The following is a 15,113-nucleotide window of genomic DNA, read 5'->3' on the forward strand; positions in this document are numbered from 1 at the left end:
ATAAAAACCGTATAAATGCAATAATTTTAAAATACGGTTTGATTGAATTAGTTATAACTACCATAGCTAAAAGTACTTCAACTTCTTGATACTTCTAGGGCAAAGCTAAGCAAAAAATTTAACCTTATTTAGTTTGATATCACATCTAACTTTTAATATCCTACCTTATGATGTAAACACAAAGCTAAATTAAACAAAATCCTAAAGCTGTAAATTCTCTGTTCCTTTAATGAGTTTACTTTTACGATTTATGTACTATGGTTCCTAAACATTAATTAATAATTGAAAATTCAAATCACACATGTAGTTTAGACTTCTTGACATAAGGTAGAAAGAGAACACATAAAACTTTAAGATGTCAAAAGTAGAAGAAAACCCCCTCAACTTGCATCCTTTACCAGGTGCAGATAGAATGCTCTCCATCTACACCACCCACTTAACAACCCAGCTGTTCAAAAGTTTTCTTTCATGCATATATAATTGATAAAATATGATTTAAAACATAACATAGAAATCATTTATAAGAAAGGATGCTTTGGCATTTGGTCTTTGGGATGGATATTTGCTTTTGCAGAGAAGGGTTTTCTTAGATGCTGTCTAGTAAGTTATGGATGAGTCAGCCTCAACCAAGAATCACTCGCCAGTGTTTGTAGAGTTAAGCAAAGCACCACACAGAAGCAGATTCTCCACCTGCACACCCACCATCACTCATCCAGACACTTCATTAGTCCGGCTGACTCCTGATCTTGCAAATAATCCGGGGGATGGGCAATTATAGTTTTTCCAAAACAAACATTAGTGTGTGAAGGTGTTAAAGATTTAAATCTTTAGACCTGCTAATTAAAAAGATCCCCAAGAAAGCTTGACTTGGAAATGGGCCCTGGCTTCTACTTAGCTGAGGCTGAGTTTGTTCAAAGGTAGCAACACTGTTTTGAGGCTGGTTCTGAGCCTAATTAATTGTGTGAATTGATTATGCTAGAATGGGTCAGCCAGAGTCCTGTCATGCAGTCCTCTGTGACCACATCCTGATCAGAGACGGGAAAAAGACTGGGAAGAACTGGGAGACATACTATGCCATCCCCCTGGCCTAAACACCAAGATGTGCACCAGACAGGACTTTGTCAAGGAAGGAAGCAAGATGTCCAAAGAGAAAGAGAAGACTTCATTCTGAAGAGCACTTTAAGGAAAGAGAAAGTCCACAGACCCTAATGTAGCATCACACAGAGTAAGGAGCATGGGTACCACTAACATACACCTAGTGGGGACACTGCTCAGGAACATGTCATTTATTTTCAATTTAAACATTCATTTTCACCTAAGAGGCTAATTGGAAGCCTGATTGACATTTCTAACAAACAATCTGGTAAACTGGACTGACCTGGCTGGACAGGGATCCAAGTTGCATTCCTGAAGCTTGGGTTTGGGCTTGATGTTCTCTGGGTAATAGTGGCAGTATTGGTCAGCGACCACACGGTTACTCCGGAGATCATAGCACTCAGCTGATGTCAACTGGTAACCTGTAAACATGAAACCAATCAGGTCACTTAGCACCCATGTCAGAATAATACACTCTGTCTCCCATTAATGGAAATTATTCCCATTGCCTAAGTCATTTCCAAGAGAAAACAATATATAATTGGAAGACTCATTAGTACTGTAGGCCTCAAATTCTCTATTATCTCAAGTAATCCATTCATTTTAACAATTATATAAAATTCTGTGGTGAAAATATTGTTTGTTTATTTTATATAAAAATACAATTATTATTTTTTAAAACTGTTATAAAAGGATGCTAAATTGTCTCTGCATCTCTGGGGCCTCTAGGAAGAAAAAACTCATAACTTATTAAGAAAGTAGGCTATAAGTGAATAAATAAAGTAAAAATAAATTTCAGTGTGCCCTCATTGGACAACAGAGATTTGTGAATCAGTTCCCTCCTGAGTCAGGAACTACCAGGCTGCCTAAATTGAACCTGCATGAAGTAAACTGAGTAAGTAGGGAGTTAAAGTCCCTATAACAGCTACCATGAATATGATTTCCTTACAAAATTAAAACAACAAAATCAAACAATAAAAAATGAAAATCAAAAATCAAAATGGAAAGTCCTCCCAAACTTGCCTTCCAACTTTCACTTTCTTCCAAATACTTGGCCATTTCTCCTCGAATCAAGTATCTGCCTTATATTTTATAGGCTTCCTTTTCACTGTTTTGATATATCTCTTTCCAAAAAGCTGCTGAGTAGTATTTTATTTTATTTGCAATGTGTTTGATCTTTTTCACCCATTTTGTTACATTTTGGAAAGCAGTGATCAAGACTTGGAACGAAAATAAGTAAACACAAGGAATTTTAAAAGTTAGTATCCTTCTAATCCAGACCCCTCCCCACCCCTGAATATTCTTCCTGGCAGGTAGGTGAGTAAATTACTAAATATATATTCGGAAACAAGATGGAAATCATTGAGAGACTTGCAAAGGTTTTTTAGGAAGTCAGAAAGAGGCTTTTGAAGCCAGATTTCCTGGCTTGAGGCTGTGTTCTCAGACCACCCACAAAAATTAATTGTTCATTAAAGACCTTAAAAACGTCCTTTAAAAATTCTGCTGGGAAGATGAAAAGCACAGAGAGCAGCAAAAGCATTGGGCAGAGCACACATCCGTCTAACGCTTTGCTTTACGGGAAAGCTAAACGGAATGACATTGTAGAGTAGGCAACATTCTTTTATTTTTCAACTCAGTCATCCTCCAAAGCAGCTAATTTATAAGCTAAACACTTTGGAGTTTTCCAGAGAAGACTTTCTGCTCAAGGTCAGAATTTATCAGGTGGTAAAACATGGGAAGAAATAAGAAATTAGGCTGTGGATATGGTTTTTGAAATCAACATCTTCAACCTAAACCCACCGCTTCAAAGTTCTTCCATGCTGTGGAATAAAGATGTGGAATGAAAGCAAATGGCCACCATGGCCCTCTGAGCATCTTTATGCCTGGCAATGTAGCCAGCCCCACGAATCTGAGAGTGGGCATGCACGTGAGAACCCACAGCTCTCTTCTCAGATCTTAAGATTGCTCCATGGAGAGAAAGGGAGACTCTACATCCCTCACACCCCACAGGGCACTTTTGCTTCTCCCTGGACTTCCTAGTAAGATTTCCTATGAACAGAGACCTGACCCTGGAAAACCACAGAGACCTCTACTTTTCCATGTCAGTAAAATGAGACCCAATGTGGTCGGAAATAGAAGAATGTAGCACTAATTGCTTTATTTTATAGTAAGCCATTGTCAAGGTCACTGAAATTATACTGTCACAGAAACTCTGTATGAAAATGATATAGGGCACATACAACTGAATTGCCGTTTTGTTAAAGGTATGGTTTACATCTAAGAAGAAAAAAATATTTCGTTAGATGCCCCTTTCTTTAAGTCTGCTTTCTGGATGACTCATTCACAGATGTACAGAAATTTGTTCTCATGAAATATCAACAATTTTCCCCTCTCTCCTTTCTTCCCTTTTGAGGTTGCCATTACAGGTAGGCAGCCACACCTTCTCAGTATTTGATAGATTCTGGGCACCTGAACTCTGGTTCTCTTGCTTTCATGGTCAGCTCTTTAACTGCTGAGCTATCTCCTCAGCCTGGCAGTTTGTAAAGAAAGTAACTTTGTTCAGGTCAGCTAGATCAACTATAGAAATACTATTGTAGTAGCTTGACTCATTATTTTTAAGTTAAAAATCTGTGCTGACAAGGTTTTTCCTCAAATTCATATAAGCTAGGGTCAGTTAAGAAGGGACCTCAACTGAGAAAGTGCACCCCTAAGATTTGCCGGCAGGCAATTCTGTTAGGCACCCTCTTGATTAATGATGGAAATGGGAGCCCCAGTGCACTGTGGGTGGTACTACCCTAGACATGTCGTTCTTGGTGAGCAAGCCACGGGGAACTAGCTAGGAAGCCACGTTTCCACACGACCACTGCTTCAGTCCCTGCCTCCAGGGTCCTGCCTTGAGTGCCAGCCTGACTTCTTTTGTTGAGGGACTGCGATGAAGAAGTGTAAACCAAATCCACCCTTCCCTCCTCAAGTTGCTTTTGGTCATGGTGTTTCATCGCAGCAATAGAAACCCCGACTACAACAACACCGTACTGCTTTTGGAACCCTGTCTAGGGGTTTGTTCATATCATACAGATAGAAATAACACAGGCATTGGTAAATTGTGTCATATATTCTTACTGTTTAAAAAAATTGCCCCGATTTTGAGGTACTATGATTTTTAACTATTATGAATAATTCCAATGGGGATGAATTTAAACTTAGTTGATCAACTAGTATCCATGAAACTAGAAAAAGAATTTTTCAGATATGCCAATTTTCAAAGGAATATGAATGTAATTTTATATCTATTAAGATAGAAAACAAAAGATAACTCACACATTTTGACATTCTAAAATATTCACCCACTTAATTTTCTGGAAAGATTTTGGTAATACATACAACCACTAAAAAAAAAAAGTCTACAATTCCTTTATCTAGTAACCACACTGCTGAATTGTGAAGGACAAAGGGAAATCACTAAACTATTAAACTATTAAAAAATAATTCAAAGAAATTATGGCTACTCACTACAATTATGAAAAACAGAAAATGTGGAGAAAATCTCTTCTAGTAACACCAGATGCTGTGCATGACATGAATGGAGACAGGAATTTATGAAATAAATCATGTCTTTCATGTATGGTGATGGGTGCAGGCAAAAAATAAATGAGCTTAAGTCAACAATGCAGTGATTTTTTTTCTGGTAATAAACTTTCTGTAATGGAGCAAGCATGCCCAATATTTTCATGTGCTTCCTGAAGAAGCAGAATCATATCTACTAGGCAAGTCTATGCACAGGCAAAAGCAAGCACCACAGGTCTAAGCTGCTGACAGATATGGTATTACTAGTCCCGGCTTTCCATGATGCCAAAGAAAGAGATGTTTGCTACAAGCTTCCACAAAGGAAAAGCTTCTGGGGCCACCTCAGGGTGGCTTCAGGAATTGGCTCCATTCAGAACAAGGGATTCTTCCATGCTGAAGTTACCCCAACATTACAACATCCAGCTGTTTCCTCATAGAGACCTGGGCTAACTAGATGAGCAAGTGCTATTACCTCCTCCACAGGTTGCCGAGCATGGAAAGAAGTCTGTTTCCCTCCATCGGTGGATGATAGGCTGGTAGAAGATGAACTGGACCGTGCTGTCTGCAGGCCCTGAGTCGTGGATCTGCAGGAACAAAACAGGGAAGTTAGGAGTGGGGATGGCTTCTGGGTCCCTGATAACCATGGTGGAGAAGGGGTGGTCTTAGCTGTGTGAGGGTCTGAATGGGCCTCAAGTGGGAAGGCCCTGCCACTCACCCCACTGTGTATCAGAGAATGGTTCTCATGGTATTTTTTATCATCCTTAACTCTACAGAGTTGATAACTTACAAGTATGGCGAAATCTCCATTTGTGACTCTACCACAGTTCCCTTCCCACCGTTATTTCTATCTTCCCTGGTATAGACTATAGAATTCAGTGTACTTCTAAATGTAGGCTCAGAAATAAACACTATAGTCAGGCATGGTGGTGTAGACTGTCAATTCCAGCATTCAGGAAGCAGAGGTAAGAAGATCTCTATTGAGTTCAAGGCCAGCTTGGTCTACATATTGAGTTCCTAGACAACCAGGGCTATGTAGAGAGAGACTCTGTCTCTAAATCAAAACAAAACAAAACCAGAAATAGACAATTTATTTTAAGGGAATCATAAATGTCATATACCGCAGAAAATAACAGATATTATCTGTAGTTGAGAAGGAAAAAACATTCAAGATTTGAAATGTTTTTCCCATTTAGGGACATGTGTGGGTCTTCCTGCCCGTGTAATGATTCATGTGTGTGAATGTGCTAAGTCACCAGTTGGAAGTTACTTAAGTGCAAATTCTTGGGCCTAAGCCCAGAGATTTAGGCAATTCTAACAGATATTCCAGAATACCAAACGTCAAGATACCAAGTTATAAAAGCAACTACTTTCAAATAAAACTGGTGCTTTTGGAAATTAAAACTTATTTTTAAAAGAGGAAATATGAGGCAATTAATTTTTAATGGTTCCTAAAATTACAAGGTTGAGCAAACATACTTAAACTACAAGAGAAGAAAAAGTACCTAACACGAACAATGAATTTCATGAGGACTGAATGATGTGACAATCAATATTTACACTGCTGGGTCAGGCTTGGACTGTTTGTTATATTAAGAGAGGTTCCAGGAATAATGACAGTTACTTCTTACTCCAGCTATACATTGTGAAGACTAGAAAAGCATCAGAGGCCAGCTGAATCACACGGCCTAGGCCTTTAAGTGTCCCAACTGCTGCCTTTTACTCAGGGTAAGCTGATGGAGCTGGTTTTTGAACTATTTTAAAGATAGTCTGATCTATCTGCTGCTGATCTTGGTAAGAGCATAAACACCAAGGATGCAGGAGACTCTATAGGAATAGTAGGTGTAAGAAGGGCAAAAAAAATCTGCCAGTGTCGAACTCTAGATTGATTTCAGAGTTTAAGTGAGAAGATGGAGCTGCTCCTCCAGAAAGTCTCAGAGAGTCAGAAAGGAGGGAGACGGAGAGGTCAGGAACATACAGATCATCTCACTTGACACTGGGACTCTGACCAATGGACTGTTAAGGCCTTTCCTAATAGGAGTAACCAGTGATAAACACAATTTTTAAAAAATGTGGCTGATGTGGCAGTGTCTCCACTAGAAGAGTGACTTGCATATATACCAGTCCTTCACAGTCTCGTTTATCAGACTCATGGCACCTAACTGCTGGCTTAGGGATCCATTCATCCTGTTATTTGCAAAGCTTTTGTTTGGTTGTTTGAACTCCAACATCCCATCACTTCTGTCAGATACGTGATTATCATGCAAGAAGCTATTAAAAGAGTACTCTCACTTGAACCCAACACCCTTGAAAAAACTTGGAAGGAAAAAAGTTTAGGCCTCTTTTCTATTTTATTCTCCCCTAATACGGTATACAAAGTACAAAGCATATGATGTTTTTCTACCAATTCTATCCCATCTGGAACACAAGGGCACTTAGTGCCCTGAAAGCACTGTCACTGAGGTGGTTGACACCATGGGTATAGGTCAAATATACACAGTAACAACTCACACAGGGCTCTCTTTTATTCTTCTGCCCTTAGCAGAGCAGGCAATAAGTTGCAGCTGTGGCAGGCTAGGGAACCCATGACATCCAGCACACCATCTACCATCCATTGTAAGAGTCATTTTGAGAATGCTAAAAATGGAGACCTGGGCACACAATGGTGGAATCATAACTACTTATGGTTAAAAAGAGGAGATGTTGCCCTGGAATATCAACTGGATTAAAGGAATCATGAGAATAAAGATCTCTTGTTTCATAACCTGCTTAGTTTTGTCCATATGTGTTACATTTCTGCCTGTACTTTCTCCATAGTCATGTTTTTTGCTTAACAATGGCAGTGAAGGTCAGCACTTACCATATGCCTACCATGGCTGAGGTACATTTTACTTATATTAAATGTAACCTCAAGACTGTGTTATTTTTCTATGTTTAAGTTACAATGAGAAAAAAATGAAGCTCAGAGAGGTTCAGTGATTTGTTCAAGGTTGCACAGCTAAGAAAGAGCAGAGTAGAATTTGACTTTGGGTCTATGTAAATCTCTATGGTGGTGCCATGATGAAATGGGCATTCACCAGTTTTTATGCCCTCATTCCTATTATATTGTTTCTTTCAATTTTCATTTTAAAGTACAGACAAGTGCTTAAAATAAAGATAAGGCCGACATGATGTGTATCTTTGGTGGTCTAACAGTTGCTCATGGAGATGGTCCAGTCATAGCTTTTTGTTCTGGTTTTCTTCATTCCAGATTGCTCAGCGCTTGTTATCATTAGCGCTGCAGTTCCACAAACCCTAAATCCTCAGACATCTTGAGCTGGTCCTCAGGAGTATTTGCAAAGCTTCACTTTGACACCTTAGAATGTTGATGCAGGGAGCTGAACACATCTGGCATATGTAATTTTGACCTTCTTATGCTAATAAGAATAAAAAATGTCCTGGCCCAAGCGTTTCTTCCTCTAATTGTAACATTTCAGGGTTTCTGACTCAGCTTAAGGACTTCTCGCACTGAAAATGAATGGGAAGGCTCAGAGTTGACAGCACCTTATAATTGTAGTTGGAGGAAGGCACAAGTGTGTGTGGAAAGGGGAGATGGTTGACCCCTGTGTCTGTGTCCAGCTCAAGAAACAAAGGAGACACCATAAACACATAAAGACACTATCAATCCACAGAGGTCCCCAGATGAGTGACCCCGAAAGCTCCCCTTCCTTCTCTGTTGAGAAAAGGGTGACTTGTGGGTTTCCCTATGCTACCCAACTAAGTACCCCCCCCACTCCACTGATGCCAGAACCCCTGCCCCAGACAGGTGGGTGGCATTTCTGGCAGGCAGGGAACCCCTCACCCACCATGCTTCTGTGAAGCACAAAAGGAAGCCATGGGTGAACGGCCACCCACGATGTGAGCTGACTGGACTGCAGTGCTTCTGGGGCATTCTCTCTCCCTCATGACTTGGGAGGGTTAGAGATTGTGGGAATAAGTCAGCCTACTTCCTAGAACAAGGAGAAAATGGAATAAAACCCAGGCACCTGCTTCTTAAATGTCTTGGTCAATTGTATCTGATTAAGATCTATTTTGGCAATTGGCAGAATACTACTTCCTCAAGTGCATGAGAAGAAAGTTCTAAATGCTCTTGTTTGAGTTTTCAATGACAGACAACAGTGACCCAGTCTTTACAGTGCCAGGTGTCTGGGAATTAAGTGGGGGCATCATTGTTCCTTCATTGACCTTCTCCATAGTCTGTTACCTATGTCCTCTTGATCATCACTCTCTCTGTGTTATCATTTCCAATGTTTGGCATATAGTAGGTGCCCAAAGAGTTGCTAAATAAATAAATGTATCAGTGAACAAGTGACTTATATATGAATCATGGTCCTTTTGAGTTGTAGCACTAATAACCCAGAGACAGATACAGGCATTAAAGTTGAAGATCAGAGGAGCAAAGTGGCCAGCTGCTAGTGAGTTTCCACCTCTACCAATGCCCAGTTCTTGAAAAACCATTCATAGGCTTACATTAATTATACATACTTGGCCAATGACTCAGGCTTTTTACTAACTAACTTTACAACTTAAATTAAGCCATTTCTAATAATATTTTTTTATCACCTTGTGTCCTGTGGTTTACTAGTAATGCTCTGGCATTGTACTACTCCTGGGGCTACATGGCATCTCCTTGACTCTGTCTTCTTTCTGTTTCTCTGTTTGGATTTCCTACCTAGCTATATTCTATATTGGCAAAATTGGGTTCTTTATTAACCAATGGTAATAAAACATATTCGCAGCATACAAAGGGGCATCCCACATCATGGGCCAATGATTTTTGATCTCTAAGAACATGGGGTATCCAGTTAGGGAGCTATACTGTAGATATATACCTAGAATCTGGTAGGTAGCAAGGAGGAGTTGCCTAGACTGAAACACCACAGCTCAGCCTCCAAGGGAAAAAACTATTTCTAGTTTTTCCCAGTATTCTCAGGCTGCTTGTGTCTCATAAAGTCTTTCCTAATCATATAAGTCTATACTGAATATTACTAGCTTTTGCTGTCTATAGTTTAAACTTTACTTTTCAGTTATGCATAACATTATTTTCATCTTCTTGACCTAAATGTCATTATAAACTAAGTGAAGGCAGAAATGCATGCTGAGAGTCTATTTACACACACACACACATACTATCCCTCCTTCCTTCCTTCCTTCCTTCCTTCCTTCCTCTCATTTTTTGTAGTTACTTTGCTTATTTTTAAGACAAGGTTCGCTGTATAACCATTTTGGCTATCCTGGATCTTGCTTTGTAGACCATGATGGCCTCAACTTACAAAGATATTCCTGCCTCTGCTTCCTGAGTGCTGGGATTAAAGGAGCACCCACCACAACATGGCCCCACTTACACTTCTTCCCAAGCATTTTCTAAAAGAAGGACACTGAGACATGGGTGATCCATAAAATTACTAGATAAGAGAACTCATATTTTGCCCTTATTATTTCCACATTTTTCCTCAAAATACTTCACAGAATAAAAGCACCTTTGGGATACTTGATTATGTACATAATTATGCTCGTATTTTTCTTGGGGAAAATAGAAAGGGATTGTGTCTGACTAACATTAACTTATTCCAAGTGGGAATTACAAGCTTTGTATTATTTCTATAGAGTGCTTCAACTGTACATTTTTTTGCTATGTTGTCATGGCTATTATAGCTTTGTGAAGCTATACATTTGTTAATTAGTTAACATGTTGCTACATATAACACTCCTCAATGTACACACACTTCAAGTCACTATAATACATGATAAGGCATATAATCAATGTTTGTTAATTTTCCAAACATTCATATCAAATGTCACATCGGCAACAACCGGGACAATGTTAGTCTTCTTACAGGGTCCCCCCTCCCTCCAGAAATCCACATTTTTGTGAACTGTCCTCCACAGGAAGTGACTGTTCTCCACTGACCAGTGGGTGGACTCTGAGTCAGGTTTTCAGTTCTGCCTATACCTACTCTTCTCTCTCTGTCTGCCTATACCTACTCTTCTCTCTCTGTCTGCCTATATCTACTCTTCTCTCTCTGTCTGCCTATACCTACTCTTCTCTCTCTGTCTGCCTATACCTACTCTTCTCTCTCTGCCTGTCTATACCTACTCTTCTCTCTCTGTCTGCCTATACCTACTCTTCTCTCTCTGTCTGCCTATACCTACTCTTCTCTCTCTGTCTGTCTATACCTACTCTTCTCTCTCTGTCTGCCTATACCTACTCTTCTCTCTCTGTCTGTCTATACCTACTCTTCTCTCTCTGTCTGTCTATACCTACTCTTCTCTGTCTGTCTGCCTATACCTACTCTTCTCTCTCTGTCTGCCTATACCTACTCTTCTCTCTCTGTCTGCCTATACCTACTCTTCTCTCTCTGTCTGTCTATACCTACTCTTCTCTCTCTGTCTGTCTATACCTACTCTTCTCTCTCTGTCTACCTATACCTACTCTTCTCTCTCTGTCTGTCTATACCTACTCTTCTCTCTCTGTCTGTCTATACCTACTCTTCTCTCTCTGTCTGCCTATACCTACTCTTCTCTGTCTGTCTGCCTATACCTACTCTTCTCTCTCTGTCTGCCTATACCTACTCTTCTCTCTCTGTCTGTGTGCTCTCTCCACATTCACAGCTCAGTGCTCATCATATTTCTCTTCATGTAAACTGGACTCCTGCATAAAATATTTACATGGGAAAACTCAGAACACATCCCAACATATGGTAAACACTTTCAAACTTAGAGCAAATCAGAGGTTCTGAGGAAGGGTAGAGTCTATCAGGGAGGGTGATTACTGTTGGCCAAATGTTCAGCTTCAGAACAGACACATATGGCACAGGAGGAAGGGTTTACAACCCAGCTAGTTACCCCCAGTGATGCCCACATTGGCAGATGTCATGGAAGGGCCACTTTCACATCTATTTATTTCATTGACCATACCTTCCAAATCATTGCTGGGACACCAGCTGTAAACTGATCAGCCTGTGACCATTTTCAGGGAAGAAACTTTCTGCTATCATGTAGAGGGTGAACTATGATTTGTTGACTGGCAGTTAAAGCATTTCAAAAAGATAGGAAGGAAGTAATCTAATTCTACCCACTTTTATATACATTATCTCATTTAATATCCCATGGGAGCTCCACTTGGAGTGGTCCTATTCTATTACCATTTTATAGGTTCAAGCAGATAAAACATTATATGAGAGGTTACACAACCAGTAAGTAGCGGGACATGGTAAATTCTAGAATTCTTACCCGTCTAGCATTGCCAAATTTACTTGTATAATCAATGTTTGGAGTTTAAATTTTTTTGAAGAAGGGAGAAAGATGAGTAATTGCAACTAAAGAAGTAAAAAAAAGTCTATACCTTAAAATATGCAAAATATTGTGATAAGAAATTGAATGAGTCATAAATGAATGGAAAATATATCATGCTTATGCATTGGTGGAATAATGTTAAAATGTCTACATGTCTACATCATCCAATGTGACCTACAATGCTATCTTTATCAAAATTCCAGAGATTTCTTTCCGTAGAAATGGAAAATGATTCAAAAATTCATATAGAACAGAAAACTCGAGTAGACAAAGCAATCTTGAGCCCAAAACAACAAAGCTAGAGGCTTCACACCACCTGATTTCAAAGTCTACTATAATAGTACAGAGATCAATACAACATGGCACTGGTTGGAACACAGAAACATGAACCAGTGGGACAGAATAGAGAGCCCACAAATTAATCCAGGCATTTATGGTCAATTTAGTTTTGACAAAGTTGCCAAGGACACAGAATGAGGAAAGAAATATTCTCTTTAATAAATGGAGTCTGAGAACCTGGATATCCTAGGTCAAAGGATAAATTAGATTTTTATGCCTAATCATACACAGAAATCAGCTCACACTCTTCATACACAAAAATCAGTGTAGGCTCTAAAAGTATAAACACACTAGAAGAAACACTGGCAGTAGCTTGATGACATTTGTTGGTCTTATCAATGATTTTGAAGGCTTTACAACCTCAAAAAAAGGCAACAAAAGCAAAAATAAAAACACAATATTATGTTAAACTAAAAACTACTGTACACAGCAAAGGAAACAATTAATAGAATAAAGAGAACATCCCAGAGAATAGGAGAGAATATGTATAAACCATAAGTAGTTAATATCCAAAATACATCAGAAACACAACTGAATATCAAAAAAAAATACAAATGACTTGGTTAAAATGGGCAAATGATCTGAGAGGTACTTCTTCAAAGAGGACATGGGAAGGGCCAACAGGCTTCAAAGCAAACACCCAGTATCATTAATCATGATGGAAATGCAATAAAACCCACAGTCACCTGTCATTCCATACCTGCCAGGATGGCTGTTATAGAACCGGGAAAAGCCACAGTTGGCATGGATGCAGAAAGAAGGGAGGCTTTCTACTGAGTGTGGGAATGTGAATTGGTTCAGCCAGTCTAAAATGAATTCCTCAAAGAGTTGCAAAAATAAGAGTATCATGAAGTACTGCATGACACAAGAATCCCCGTCTGGGTGTGTAATCAAAGGGCATGAAGTGGGGATGCTGAAGAGACATCTGCTCTCTCTTGTCCATCCCATCATTCACAGCAGCCAAATATGGGACCAACCTGTGTGTAACAGCTAAATCTGAAGAACTATAAAATGATAACATTTACTTTTAGGTCCTTTCTTAAAGAAATACAGAAATTAATTTCACTATCAATCACCTGTGAAAGGGTGATTGTCTTTATTTTTTTCTATAGTTCTTAAATTATCTGGCACATTTTCAAATCTGTATGAATACATTAAAATTTTTACATAATCTAATTTAGAATAACTTTACATTCATTTAATTCCAGATGTTTTCCAATGAAAGCTTAGGGGAAAAATACACTCATAGGAGGAATGCAGAAAACGGAAGAGTTTGGGGCTGGAAGAAAAGAAAGGTGCTTTCTAGTCCAAGGTTACCATGGGTCTGAGCTCTGGCGAGTCCTTCCTGAAGCTGTTTCATGGTGGATGAACTGGGCATGTCACCACCTGCTATTGTTAAAACACTGCTGTATGAGAGGTGGACACTCCTTATTGTGAGCATGGTTCATGATTCATGGTTTGCTCTTATGGAGACATGAAGACAAATACAATGCAGTCCCTCCCTCTAGGAAAAATGAGTCGGGAGACATAAGCAAATAAAGGACAAATGGGCATTTGTGAAGAAGATGCCTGAGGAAAAGATGTCCAGGTGGAGACCATGACATTTTTCCAAGACCATGATTTCTGGTGGTGTGGGGGACTTGCCAGTCTCTTAGCCTGAACAGAAGGGGCCAAGTTAAAAGTGAGGGTGAAAAGACACCAAGAATCCTGGTTGCCAAAATGATAGGTGCTGTGCTATGGATCCACATTTTAACCTCAAAGAGGAAGGGCTATGAAGGATTCTGAAAAGGGGACAAATGATTCCAGAAAACAGATTCAAAAGCCAAATAGAGAATGGATCTGAGCTGGAAAAATTCAGCACCCACAGTACTAGCTTAGTAAAGGTAATACAAAGGTCTAAACTAAAATAAAGGCAGCCAGGATATAGAAGGACCAATTCTGAGAAATAGTATGGAATCAAGACTAAGTTTATTGTGTAAAGAAAGCAAGTGACTCAAAGACTTCTGATTTGCTTGTATAGGCAATACAATTCCTATCCATGGAGGGAGCTTGAGAAAAAAACATTTTATATATGTTGACTCTAGATGTAGACACATATACACATAGTCACACATGTATTATGTCATATAAGCACAAATAGGATGATTTGGGTAGAGGACGTGAACTATCAAAAGTAAAGGAGGAAGGCTGGGGAAGAACAGTGGTCAGCGAGTATGAGAAAGCCACAATGTCACATGTATAAGTGAAACCCATTATTCTGAATGATAGCTAAACATAATAAAACATTTAAAAATATGGAGATGATTAACAAAAGACTGTGATATTGTGGGTTTCTGAGCCTACTTAAGTTCAATCTTGAATATACCGACCTCACTGTACTTATAGAGTATCCAAGGGGTGATGGAGATTCAGTAACTAGTTGGATGGAAAGTGTTAGGTGATGCCTCCAACTATCTAAAGATAGTATTACTGGAACTCACATGTTTACTAACTGTTATAAGGCCCATTCAGCAGTAGTCTATGGGTTTCAAAGAATTAATGTATAACTTAGTCTTTACTAGATAAACTACTGTAGGCTATCTCTAACAGTTTGCAGCTTCTTGCTCATATTCATGTGGCCAGCATCTGGCTTGGATTAACAAGAGTTACCATACAGATGCAGATAGAGGACAGTGTTCTGGAACCCCTCTTCCATACAACCATACTGCCTATCACATTTTCCTCTATGCATTCTTACTTCCAGCTGCCATGGGGTCACCAAATCCTTGCTTAAATCAAATGTC

At 39.3% G+C, this 15,113-nt stretch overlaps 1 protein-coding gene across 4 annotated transcripts in view; it reads right to left on the reverse strand.

Moving 5' to 3' along the window:
• Positions 1–15,113, reverse strand: part of Adamtsl1 (ADAMTS like 1) — an 880,796-nt gene that overhangs the window by 210,424 nt on the left and 655,259 nt on the right. For all 4 annotated transcript variants that reach the window (XM_040757202.1, XM_040757201.1, XM_040757200.1 and 1 more), the window contains 2 exons: positions 5,132–5,243; positions 1,379–1,517 (listed from right to left, as the gene is read on the reverse strand). In XM_040757202.1, coding sequence (XP_040613136.1) covers positions 1,379–1,517; positions 5,132–5,243 — 251 coding nt within the window. The remainder of the gene's footprint in view (positions 1–1,378; positions 1,518–5,131; positions 5,244–15,113) is intronic.

Source organism: Mesocricetus auratus, unplaced genomic scaffold (assembly GCF_017639785.1).
Source record: "Mesocricetus auratus isolate SY011 unplaced genomic scaffold, BCM_Maur_2.0 Super-Scaffold_100014, whole genome shotgun sequence".
In the NCBI taxonomy this organism is placed as follows: domain Eukaryota; kingdom Metazoa; phylum Chordata; class Mammalia; order Rodentia; family Cricetidae; genus Mesocricetus; species Mesocricetus auratus.